Below are 13,563 nucleotides of genomic sequence, written 5' to 3'. Positions count from 1 at the left end.
GGTACACCAGTCAACACTCAGGGTACACCAGTCACCACCATGGTACACCAGTCAACACTCAGGGTACACCAGTCAACACTTGGGTACACCAGTCACCACTTGGGTACACTAGTCACCACTTGGGTACACCAGTCACCACTTGAGTACACCAGTCACCACTCGGGGTACACCAGTCACCACCAGGGTACACCAGTCAACACTCAGGGTACACCAATCAACACTCAGGGTACACCAGTCACCACTCAGGGTACACCAGTCAACACTTGGGTACACCAGTCACCACTTGGGTACACCAGTCAACACTCAGGGTACACCAGTCACCACCATGGTACACCAGTCAACACTCAGGGTACACCAGTCAACACTTGGGTACACCAGTCACCACTTGGGTACACCAGTCACCACTTGGGTACACCAGTCAACACTCAGGGTACACCAGTCACCACTTGGGTACACCAGTCACCACCAGGGTACACCAGTCACCACCATGGTACACCAGTCAACACTCAGGGTACACCAGTCACTACTTGGGTACACCAGTCAACACTTGGGTACACCAGTCACCACCAGGGTACACCAGTCACCACTTAGGGTACACCAGTCACCACCAGGGTACACCAGTCACCACTTGGGTACACCAGTCACCACTTGGGTACACCAGTCACCACTTGAGTAAACCAGTCACCACCAGGGTACACCAGTCAACACTCAGGGTACACTTGGGTACACCAGTCAACACTTCGGTACACCAGTCACCACTTGGGTACACCAGTCACCACTTGGGTACACCAGTCACCACTCGGGGTACACCAGTCACCACCAGGGTACACCAGTCAACACTCAGGGTACACCAATCAACACTCAGGGTACACCAGTCAACACTTGGGTACACCAGTCAACACTCAGGGTACACCAGTCACCACCATGGTACACCAGTCAACACCAGGGTACACCAGTCACCACTTGGGTACACCAGTCACCACTTGGGTACACCAGTCAACACTCAGGGTACACCAGTCACCACTTGGGTACACCAGTCACCACCAGGGTACACCAGTCACCACCATGGTACACCAGTCAACACTCAGGGTACACCAGTCAACACTCAGGGTACACCAGTCAACACTTGGGTACACCAGTCAACACTTGGGTACACCAGTCACCACTCAGGGTACACCAGTCACCACTTGGGTACACCAGTCAACACTCAGGGTACACCAGTCACCACTTGGGTACACCAGTCACCACTTGGGTACACCAGTCAACACTCAGGGCACACCAGTCACCACTTGGGTACACCAGTCACCACCAGGGTACACCAGTCACCACCATGGTACACCAGTCAACACTCAGGGTACACCAGTCACTACTTGGGTACACCAGTCAACACTCAGGGTACACCAATCAACACTTAGGGTACACCAGTCAACACTCAGGGTACACCAGTCACCACCATGGTACACCAGTCAACACTTGGGTACACCAGTCAACACTCAGGGTACACCAGTCACCACTTGGGTACACCAGTCACCACTTCGGTACACCCGTCACCACCATGGTACACCAGTCAACACTTGGGTACACCAGTCAACACTCAGGGTACACCAGTCAACACTCAGGGTACACCAGTCACCACTCAGGGTACACCAGTCAACACTTGGGTACACCAGTCAACACTTGGGTACACCAGTCACCACTTAGGTACACCAGTCACCACTTGGGTACACCAGTCACCACTTGGGTAAACCAGTCAGCACTTGGGTACACCAGTCACCACTTGGGTACACCAGTCACCACTTGAGTACACCAGTCACCACTCGGGGTACACCAGTCACCACCAGGGTACACCAGTCAACACTCAGGGTACACCAATCAACACTCAGGGTACACCAGTCACCACTCGGGGTACACCAGTCAACACTTGGGTACACCAGTCACCACTTGGGTACACCAGTCAACACTCAGGGTACACCAGTCACCACCATGGTACACCAGTCAACACTCAGGGTACACCAGTCAACACTTGGGTACACCAGTCAACACTTGGGTACACCAGTCACCACTTGGGTACACCAGTCACCACTTGGGTACACCAGTCAACACTCAGGGTACACCAGTCACCACTTGGGTACACCAGTCACCACCAGGGTACACCAGTCACCACCATGGTACACCAGTCAACACTCAGGGTACACCAGTCACTACTTGGGTACACCAGTCAACACTTGGGTACACCAGTCACCACCAGGGTACACCAGTCACCACTTAGGGTACACCAGTCACCACCAGGGTACACCAGTCACCACTTGGGTACACCAGTCACCACTTGGGTACACCAGTCACCACTTGAGTAAACCAGTCACCACCAGGGTACACCAGTCAACACTCAGGGTACACTTGGGTACACCAGTCAACACTTCGGTACACCAGTCACCACTTGGGTACACCAGTCACCACTTGGGTACACCAGTCACCACTCGGGGTACACCAGTCACCACCAGGGTACACCAGTCAACACTCAGGGTACACCAATCAACACTCAGGGTACACCAATCAACACTCAGGGTACACCAGTCAACACTTGGGTACACCAGTCACCACTTGGGTACACCAGTCAACACTCAGGGTACACCAGTCACCACCATGGTACACCAGTCAACACCAGGGTACACCAGTCACCACTTGGGTACACCAGTCACCACTTGGGTACACCAGTCAACACTCAGGGTACACCAGTCACCACTTGGGTACACCAGTCACCACCAGGGTACACCAGTCACCACCATGGTACACCAGTCAACACTCAGGGTACACCAGTCAACACTCAGGGTACACCAGTCAACACTTGGGTACACCAGTCAACACTTGGGTACACCAGTCACCACTTGGGTACACCAGTCACCACTTGGGTACACCAGTCAACACTCAGGGTACACCAGTCACCACTTGGGTACACCAGTCACCACTTGGGTACACCAGTCAACACTCAGGGTACACCAGTCACCACTTGGGTACACCAGTCACCACCAGGGTACACCAGTCACCACCATGGTACACCAGTCAACACTCAGGGTACACCAGTCACTACTTGGGTACACCAGTCAACACTTGGGTACACCAGTCAACACTTAGGGTACACCAGTCAACACTCAGGGTACACCAGTCACCACCATGGTACACCAGTCAACACTCAGGGTACACCAGTCACTACTTGGGTACACCAGTCAACACTTGGGTACACCAGTCAACACTCAGGGTACACCAGTCACCACTTGGGTACACCAGTCACCACTTCGGTACACCCGTCACCACCATGGTACACCAGTCACCACTTGGGTACACCAGTCACCACTCAGGGTACACCAGTCACCACTTGGGTACACCGGTCACCACTTGGGTACACCAGTCACCACTTGGGTACACCCGTCACCACCAGGGTACACCAGTCACCACCAGGGTACACCAGTCACCACTAAGGGTACACCAGTCACCACTTGGGTACACCGGTCACCACTTGGGTACACCAGTCACCACTTGGGTACACCAGTCACCACCATGGTACACCAGTCACCACTTTGGTAAACCAATCACCACTCAGGGTACACCAGTCACCACTTGGGTACACCAGTCACCACTTGGGTACACCAGTCACCACTCAGGGTACACCAGTCACCACTTGGGTACACCAGTCAACACTTAGGGTACACCAGTCACCACTAGGGTACACCAGTCACCACTTGGGTACACCAGTCACCACTTGGGTACACCAGTCACCACCATGGTACACCAGTCACCACTTTGGTAAACCAATCACCACTCAGGGTACACCAGTCACCACTTGGGTACACCAGTCACCACTTGGGTACACCAGTCACCACCATGGTACACCAGTCACCACTTTGGTAAACCAATCACCACTCAGGGTACACCAGTCACCACTTGGGTACACCAGTCAACACTCAGGGTACACAAGTCACCACTAAGGGTACACCAGTCACCACTTGGGTACACCAGTCACCACTTGGGTACACCAGTCAACACTTAGGGTACACTAGTCACCACTTGGGTACACCAGTCACCACTCAGGGTACACCAGTCAACACTCAGGGTACACCAGTCACCACTCAGGGTACACCAGTCACCACTCAGGGTACACCGGTCAACACTTAGGGTACACCAGTCACCACTCAGGGTACACCAGTCACCACCAGGGTACACCAGTCACCACTTGGGTACACCAGTCAACACTCAGGGTACACCAGTCACCACCAGGGTACACCAGTCACCACTTGGGTACACCAGTCAACACTCAGGGTACACTAGTCACCACTTGGGTACACCAGTCACCACTTGGGTACACCAGTCAACACTCAGGGTACACCAGTCACCACTTGGGTACACCAGTCACCACTTGGGTACACCAGTCACCACTCAGGGTACACCAGTCACCACTTAGGGTACACCAGTCACTACTTGGGTACACCAGTCACCACTCAGGGTACACCAGTCACCACTTGGGTACACCAGTCACCACTCGGGTACACCAGTTAACACTCAGGGTACACCGGTCACCACTTGGGTACACCAGTCACCACTTGGGTACACCAGTTAACACTCAGGGTACACCGGTCACCACTTGGGTACACCAGTCACCACCAGGGTACACCAGTCAACACTCAGGGTACACTAGTCACCACTTGGGTACACCAGTCACCACTTGGGTACACCAGTCACCACTCAGGGTACACCAGTCACCACTTAGGGTACACCAGTCACTACTTGGGTACACCAGTCACCACTCAGGGTACACCAGTCACCACTTGTGTACACCAGTCACCACTCGGGTACACCAGTTAACACTCAGGGTACACCGGTCACCACTTGGGTACACCAGTCACCACTTGGGTACACCAGTCACCACTCAGGGTACACCAGTCACCACTTAGGGTACACCAGTCACTACTTGGGTACACCAGTCACCACTCAGGGTACACCAGTCACCACTTGGGTACACCAGTCACCACTCGGGTACACCAGTTAACACTCAGGGTACACCGGTCACCACTTGGGTACACCAGTCACCACTTGGGTACACCAGTCACCACTTAGGGTACACCAGTCACTACTTGGGTACACCAGTCACCACTCAGGGTACACCAGTCACCACTTGGGTACACCAGTCACCACTCGGGTACACCAGTTAACACTCAGGGTACACCGGTCACCACTTGGGTACACCAGTCACCACTTGGGTACACCAGTTAACACTCAGGGTACACCGGTCACCACTTGGGTACACCAGTCACCACCAGGGTACACCAGTCAACACTCAGGGTACACTAGTCACCACTTGGGTACACCAGTCACCACTTGGGTACACCAGTCACCACTCAGGGTACACCAGTCACCACTTAGGGTACACCAGTCACTACTTGGGTACACCAGTCACCACTCAGGGTACACCAGTCACCACTTGGGTACACCAGTCACCACTCGGGTACACCAGTTAACACTCAGGGTACACCGGTCACCACTTGGGTACACCAGTCACCACTTGGGTACACCAGTCACCACTCAGGGTACACCAGTCACCACTTAGGGTACACCAGTCACTACTTGGGTACACCAGTCACCACTCAGGGTACACCAGTCACCACTTGGGTACACCAGTCACCACTCGGGTACACCAGTTAACACTCAGGGTACACCGGTCACCACTTGGGTACACCAGTCACCACTTGGGTACACCAGTTAACACTCAGGGTACACCAGTCACCACTTGGGTACACCAGTCACCACCAGGGTACACCAGTCACCACTTGGGTACACTAGTCAACACTTGTACAACAGATGATATGAGAAAGCTTGGTCACCAAAGACAAATAAAGGCAACCTTTTGACCGAAGCATGTCAGGACAAACAATGTGACATGTGCTGCTTAATCATTGTTAACATTTGTTGTCAAGGAATGTATTAAATGTTCCATAACACAAAGTTATCGTAACATTCAACACAACAGAAGTAATCTAGGTACACGTATTGATTTTGTTTCCTATTCAAATAAAAATATTCTCTATCAATCCAGAACGGAACATCATCCACAACCACAAGGTGGCATTTGACAACCCTTAGTAAGCTCTGTGCTGGTCAGCAGACACTATCCCATACATGCCATATCTTGACTGACTCCAGAGGACCAGTGTAAGGGAGATGTGATAGTTTCAGTGATACACAATAACCATGACAGCAATGCAGTAAGCAAGATGGGCCTTGTCATCACATAATGCTTTAATGATAGACACTGAGGAGGGCCCTAGATTCAAGTATTAAATACATATTTCCTGAAATACAAACAACACAGTGGACATGTGAATACAATACAATACAATGGCTGTACCACTAACAGTGGAAATATGGATGTACCATACCTCGTTCTACATGTACACAATGGATGTACCTTGTTCTACATATATACAATGTCTGTACCAGTAGGAATATAGATGTATCATACCTCGTTCTACATGCATACAATGGATGTACCAGTGGGAATATAGATGTATCACACCTTGTTCTACATGTATACAATGGCTGTACCAGTGGGAATATAGATGTATCACACCTTGTTCTACATGTACACAAGGGCTGTACCTTGTTCTACCTAGAATAGAGATGTATCACACCTTGTTCTACATGTACACAAGGGCTGATTGGCATGGAGAGGAAATTGTAGGTCACTCTGACCCAGAGGGGAACATCACATCCTTAGGCCTCATCAATAGATCTTTTGTCAGCATCATTATCAAGCAGAACCAAACATCCTGTTAGTTCAATCCTGTTTGTAGTTTAGCAATATTTTTAAATTATAATTTAGAAGATGAACTCATGAATATGTTAAATACAAAGTAAGAGTTACTGTAGCTAGGTAGCTGGGGATCACAAACACTATCATAGTCTGAGTCTTAGGTTCAAGTTATGCTTGTCCACATGCTGTCTGTTTGTTGCTTAACGCTGCACTCAGCAATATTCGAGCTATATGACGGCGGTCTGTAAATAATCGAGTCTGGGACAGACAATCCAGTGATTGACATCATGAGCATCAGTCCACATAATTGGGATCAATGACATGCATCAACCAAGTCAGCGAGCCTGACCACCTGCCTCTTACGACAAGCATAGTCGCCTTTTACGACAAGCACAGTCGCCTTTTACGACAAGCATAGTCGCCTTTTACGACAAGCATAGTCGCCTTTTACGACAAGCTTAATCGCCTTTTATGACAAGCATTGGTTCCTGAAGACCTATTCTACCCGGACCACAGGTCCACATTCTAAAACTAAATACAATCGGATCATCAAGAACAGGATGGATCTGACAATGTTAAATATTCAAGATATTCAGTGAAATTGTCGGTATCTGTTTATTTGTCTCAAGTTATTAATCCATATCATCAGGACAAATAACTTGTGCAGGTCAATCACCATCATAAAAACAAAATCTGATTTTGATTCAGTGATAGGACATATCACTTGTCAATGTTGTTGTTTGTTGTCGCACTCAACAACATTCCTGCTATATGACAGTGATCTGTGCATATAATCAGGTCTGAACCAGACAATCAAGTGATTGATAGTGTAATTAACAATCCACACAATTGTGATACAACGTCCAAGTCACCGTGTCTGACTTCCTGATTCATTTCGTGTGACCAGCCTAAGTTGCTGGGGACCTGTTCTTACATGGAATCCCCAAACGGCCAGATTATGTATACTTATGTATCACACTACATACACAACCTAAACAGAGGAAGCCTTATCTTTATTTACGTCTAATCTGAGTAGACACTGATGGGCGTGTTGGAGGGTGCTGGGACATCACATTATTTGCCAGGAGAAGATTATCCTGCTAAAAAGTCACGTGCCTAGTGGACTGTATTCAAACTTTTTAAATATGAAACATGTTTTACTCCAGCTTATCCATGACAATAAACTTCAAATTGTAGATGTCTTATAGTAGGGATGGGATCCGTGGATCTACTGTTTCATATTGACAGAAACTAACATTTTTCGTCCATTAGTCCTTATTATAACATACAGCAAAACCCATAACATGGCAAATGTCTACTTGTCCAAATGATACCTTAACTATTGGGCAGTTTGACTAGGACTATAAGACTTGTACAATTTTCTATCGCTGTGTTTTGAATTCAGGCGATATGAGTGTAATCACTCGGACCCCGCTAACACATTGATTGCCTCACAATCAGAACCAGAAAGACAGTGTTTTCACACCTGGGCTGCACTGTTAACACTGATTATAACACGCCACATGACTATAAACTATCAAAGTAACTTCAGAGCATGGCCACAGACCCTATCACATACAGTTAAACACAGTTGTGACCAACTTGAAGGGACCGAGTTATGCTTTGAGTTATCCAAGGTTCGACATAACCGAAAATGGTTAATAAAGAAGGAGTACAGAGGGACCAAGATTTTACCTTGAGAAAACAGTAAGTTGACACATCAAAGATCGACACAGCAGTGTTTGACTGGCCATGTATACCCCAGTGTATCCATCAGCCATGTGTTCCATGATACAGTACTGCTAGAAATTGTGAATTTTATCATACAGATGTCATTTTCACTGATTACATCTATAATTATTTATCTAAATTTTGTGGAAAAAAATTATTTTGTGATATTATTTGATCCATTGTGAGTATGCTGATATAATGATGAACAGTTCAGATAAGTCCTATGTCATCACTCTAAATTCCGTAATGTCATGCTCATGTTATTCTGCAGACGAGACAATTGAAATCATCAAAACAAACATTTATCCGATGAAATTATTTTCAAAAAGGAAAAAAGAAAATTCCAAACACATATACACATAAAATAAGTAACACTCAATTCTATCAGGTCGTATTTTGACTTCACCGTTAAATAAATACCGCTCTCACCATTATTTCTTATTCCTGGAGAAAATGGCATCAGTTACTCCGACTGATTCCAATGTTGGATAACCCGAGTTAGAGGAGCAGCTTCACTCACTTGCTACTCCTTGTGTCCACATCATTGTTAAACAAAGGATTTACACAAGCTTCACCTTAATCCTACACTGAAACAAATCATAACAACCCAGCCGATGCATAGGTGTCAACACCGCTGCTTCCATTCCCTTATCATTTCGGCGGCTCGCCCAGCAGCCTCCGTACCAAAACCATTCCATGCCTAATTTTATACCACACATTATTATCATTATACCTGGCCGATAGTAATATTCCACTTCTTTGTCATTGCCGGCTTCTGCTGCAATTTCTCCTGCACTCATGCTTCATATATCCATGATTTTACACAATAAATCCACTGAATTTTGCAAAAACATCTTCATCTAGCCTATTCTGTCGGCCATTGTAATAACAGAACTTCGGCGCGATTCGGTCTTTTCCGACCGGTCAACATCGGTAGTCTACGGTAGCCTTCGTTCAGACGCCTGACAGGTGCCCGTCGTCTGCTATCAGTATTTTTGTCTTTTGTTAGTGATGGCGTGCTACGTTTGATACATATAACGTGTCTAGGCCCTGCACTGCTCATCCAACAAACGTTTAAAATAAATAACCGAATCACATAGACATAATTTCCACATTTATCACAAAATGATTAATATCGATTAACTCAACATATGCTATATAATATTTTCCCAACAACTATATACATGTTTAATTTGAGAAATCGATGTCAGACGTAACAAGTGTTGAATCCATATCGTTGCTCTTTAGAATGTCAATGTACCGTTTATAAACTTACCATCAGATGAGTTGACAGCATGCAGCTGATGCAAAGCTCCTATTCTAGCAACACGCCAAGCACTAGCCTGCTTGAGGTCTGACGGTGGTATATATCGTACACGATTTTACCAGAATTATTTTGCAGAAATGGCCTTTATTTTGCGTTGTGGGGGTTAAACCTGACAATGGGGTGGTGGGACACCATCAGATACCCGATAGTTTATTCTTTAGTAACTGGAGATGTCCTGTGCATGTATCACGTACGCAGTCGTCCTGACCAGATGAGTGTGTCACACAGACCCCCACCAGATGAGTGTGGCACATGGACCCCCACCAGATGAGTGTGTCACACGGACCCCCACCAGATGAGTGTGTCACACGGACCCCCACCAGATGAGTGTGTCACACGGACCCCCACCAGATGAGTGTGTCACATGGACCCCCACCAGATGAGTGTGTCACACGGACCACCAGATTAGTGTGTCACACGGACCCCCACCAGATGAGTGTGTCACACGGACCCCCACCAGATGAGTGTGTCACACGGACCACCAGATGAGTGTGTCACACGGACCCCAACCAGATGAGTGTGTCACACGGACCCCCACCAGATGAGTGTGTCACACGGACACCCACATGTCGAACAGCAAGGACAAATCATAACTACTACTACTACTACTACTACTACTACTACTACTACTACTACTGGGGCGGTGGAATAGCCTAGTGGTTAAAGCGTTGTCTCGTCACGTCGCGAAGCCCCGGGTTGTGAGTGAGGCGAGGCGAAAAGTGGTTTAACACAGAGTTAACGCACGTGTGCGTGCGTGCATTGCGTGCGTGCGTGCGTGCGTGCGTGCGTGCGTGCGTGCGTGCGTGTGTGTGTGCAGTTTGACATGAACAACGCACTCAGACACAGTATACTGACTCCGAGCCGACCAGTCCTTGTTTTAGCCCCTCAATGCCGAGCGCCAGGTATGGTAACAACAAGTAACGTCTCAGTTGAGTTGAATCCTCCCATGGTTACAATGTGTGAAGCTCATTTCTGGTGTCCCCCGCCGTGATGTGGCTGGAATATTGCTAAATGTGTAAGCGGTGTAAAACTATATTCATTCTCTCACTCACAGACTCACTCACTATGACTTCCACTACTGATATCGCCATGTTTACATGTTACGTGTCAAGTGCTATCTTCTAGCTGTCACATGACATGTCACAAACAAGACGACATCAGCGAGTGATGATGCACGGAGGAAGTCGTATTACAAGTGTTCGAGCGCGTGTACTCGGATGGGTGTCTGAAGCCAGGAAGAAAGCGTTTAAGTGTGTCTGTGGTCTAGTGGTGGAGCGTCGATACCCGGCCGCGTCATACAAAAAGACGTCAAAAGATGGTACTTGTTGTTACCCTGTCTAACGCTCGGCATTAAAGGGCTAAAACAAGGACTGGTCGACTCGGATTCAGTTATTCTACAGGGAAATTGCAGATACCAAACTCTTTCTGTCACCAGTAACAAGGGAACTCATTACTCAAGCCCTTTTGGCACACCAGAAACCTATGATTGTGGGTTTGAATCCTGGTTTGACCCAATAGGTTTGACAGCACCATACCTATGCCTTGCTGGAATAGAATCTGTATTCTATTAAGAATTTATTAGAAACCATTTCATTCTCAGTGTTCACCTGTAATTCATATAGTCTGCCCGGAGGGCGGAAGGTCCGGGGTCGATCACCGGCCGCGTCATACCAATGTACAAGATATAACATTCATTCCATTCATTTACGAGGGCTGGTCAAAGAGTTCTCAGCCTGACTGTCTTTCAACTATTGGCCATAACAAAGTGAACTAGTCAATATAGCACATTGTTTGAGTAGTTCATTGCAAGTGTATTTGGGCTGTTGAAGCCGTTTGTATATTAGTGACAGACAACTAAACGTGACAGGGGTCCAAATGGACACAGAAGGGAAAAGAACGATTACCGAGCAGTCATCACGTTTGTATGGGAATAAGCGCCCTAGATATTCCACTGTTAAACGTTGGGCAGCTATGTAGAAGGTTGGGAAAACAAGCCTTGATGATGACCCAAGGTCTGGACCTCCCTCAACTTCCATCAATGAAGATTCAATTGAGGAGATAGAAAAATGTATACTGTCAGATAGACGTATTACCATTGCTAAATCTTGAGGAAGACAAGCCGGGTCTTAGCCACGGATTCATTGAAACTATTAACATTTACAGATGAATAAGATATCTGCACGTTGGCTGCCAAAGTTTCTTAATTTTGATCTGAAGGAAAAAAGAACTGATATTGCCAGAAAACATTTAGAGCTAATTGAGGAGGATTTCGTCAAATTCAAAAAGAGATTAGTAACGGGTGATGAAACATGGGTCTACCACTATGATCCCGAGTTAAAACGTCAATCCATGGACTGCCACCATTCCACTTCTCCGGCAACAAAGAAATTCAAGTCTTCAAGATCAGTGAAGAACGTTATGGCCTCTGTGTTCTGGGATGCAAAGGGTGTAAAAAACTCATTACCGGTGCATACTGTGCCGATTTGCTGAGAGATTCTATCAAAGAAAGGCGGCGAGGAATGCTGACTGCTGGAGTTCTTCTCCTTCATGACAATGCCTCTTCTCACACCTCTTGACTTCCTCACCCTACATACTCGCCAGACCTGGCACCAAGTGATTTCCACCTGTTTCCGAAACTGATAGAACACCTGCGTGGAAAGCGCAATAACGACAACGACGACCTCAAAGCTGACGTAAATGGGTTTTTCAGTGTGGCTTCGGAAAACCTCTTCCTGGCTGGAATTGAAAAGCTTCGCTATCGATATGAGAAGTGTATTGAAAAGCAGGGAGATTATGTTGAAAAATAAAGTCACTTTCACTGCAGTTGTTAGTTTTGTTTGTTAGGCTTAGATGTTTTTGACCAGCTCATTTACAATGTGCCATTAACAAAGGACACAGTCGGACTAGTTGACGGTATTTGTAGGTCGCTTCTTACACTTTCTGCGTCTCGGAAACTGATGACTAGGTTCTGTGTTAACGGAATACTACATACATGTATATATTTACGTTGTTGCCACGTGTAGGTGCTAGTACCTTTATCATACATGTGAAGTGTGAACAACACATATATACATGGCTATGAAAACACACAGATGACAAGGCGTGGAGAGACTTACTACAAGGTAACAGGGCATGAAACGACAGTTCGGGTGTTTTCTCACTCCGAGTCTGTTAAAACCTTTCCTCAACGACTAGTTATGGTTAGCCTGGATACAGTTCGACCTCTGCTTGTAAGTGTCTTGTCTAAAACCAACACCGTTATCCCAAACCTATATATACATAATCCACGAATGGAGTTATACATAATTAAGGACGTTCGATATTTGCAACACAGAAGGGAAAGATGGAAAGATGCTGTTTAGATAACGGTTCACAGTCTTCCCGGGTACACTGTGATGGAAGGATAGCTTACGAAGTATAAAATGGACCTCACACTTGTTATATTTGGAATAACACTTTCTTAGTAAAGTACAAAGTCTAGTACTTTGGGGATTGAGTCCAATCTGGGAATCGAAGGCACGCCCTCACCTGATCACCAGCACATAAAGTCAGTTGTGAGGTCGCTTCAGGAACGTATCAATCAATCAATCCTCGTACCTTGCTACGATCCACTTTTACACAAATAGTAATTTAACAATGATGTTGCTTTATTAGCATATTAATGTTTGGATCTGTGTGGGTGGATTCTAAGTATAAAAATTCA

The 13,563-nt window shown here is 47.0% G+C and overlaps 1 protein-coding gene across 1 annotated transcript in view; it reads right to left on the bottom strand.

Moving 5' to 3' along the window:
* Positions 1 to 9,485, bottom strand: part of LOC139464081 (triple functional domain protein-like) — a 45,214-nt gene extending 35,729 nt beyond the window's left edge. Inside the window, exon 1 of the mRNA XM_071245635.1 lies at positions 9,267 to 9,485. Within this exon, the coding sequence (XP_071101736.1) occupies positions 9,267 to 9,333 (67 nt within the window). The 5' untranslated portion in view covers positions 9,334 to 9,485. The remainder of the gene's footprint in view (positions 1 to 9,266) is intronic.
* Positions 9,486 to 13,563: the final 4,078 nt, after the last annotated feature.

Source organism: Haliotis cracherodii, unplaced genomic scaffold (genome assembly GCF_022045235.1).
Source record: "Haliotis cracherodii isolate W230 unplaced genomic scaffold, xgHalCrac1.p SCAF_16, whole genome shotgun sequence".
NCBI lineage: Eukaryota > Metazoa > Mollusca > Gastropoda > Lepetellida > Haliotidae > Haliotis > Haliotis cracherodii.
This window is presented reverse-complemented; position numbering and strand designations above follow the sequence as displayed.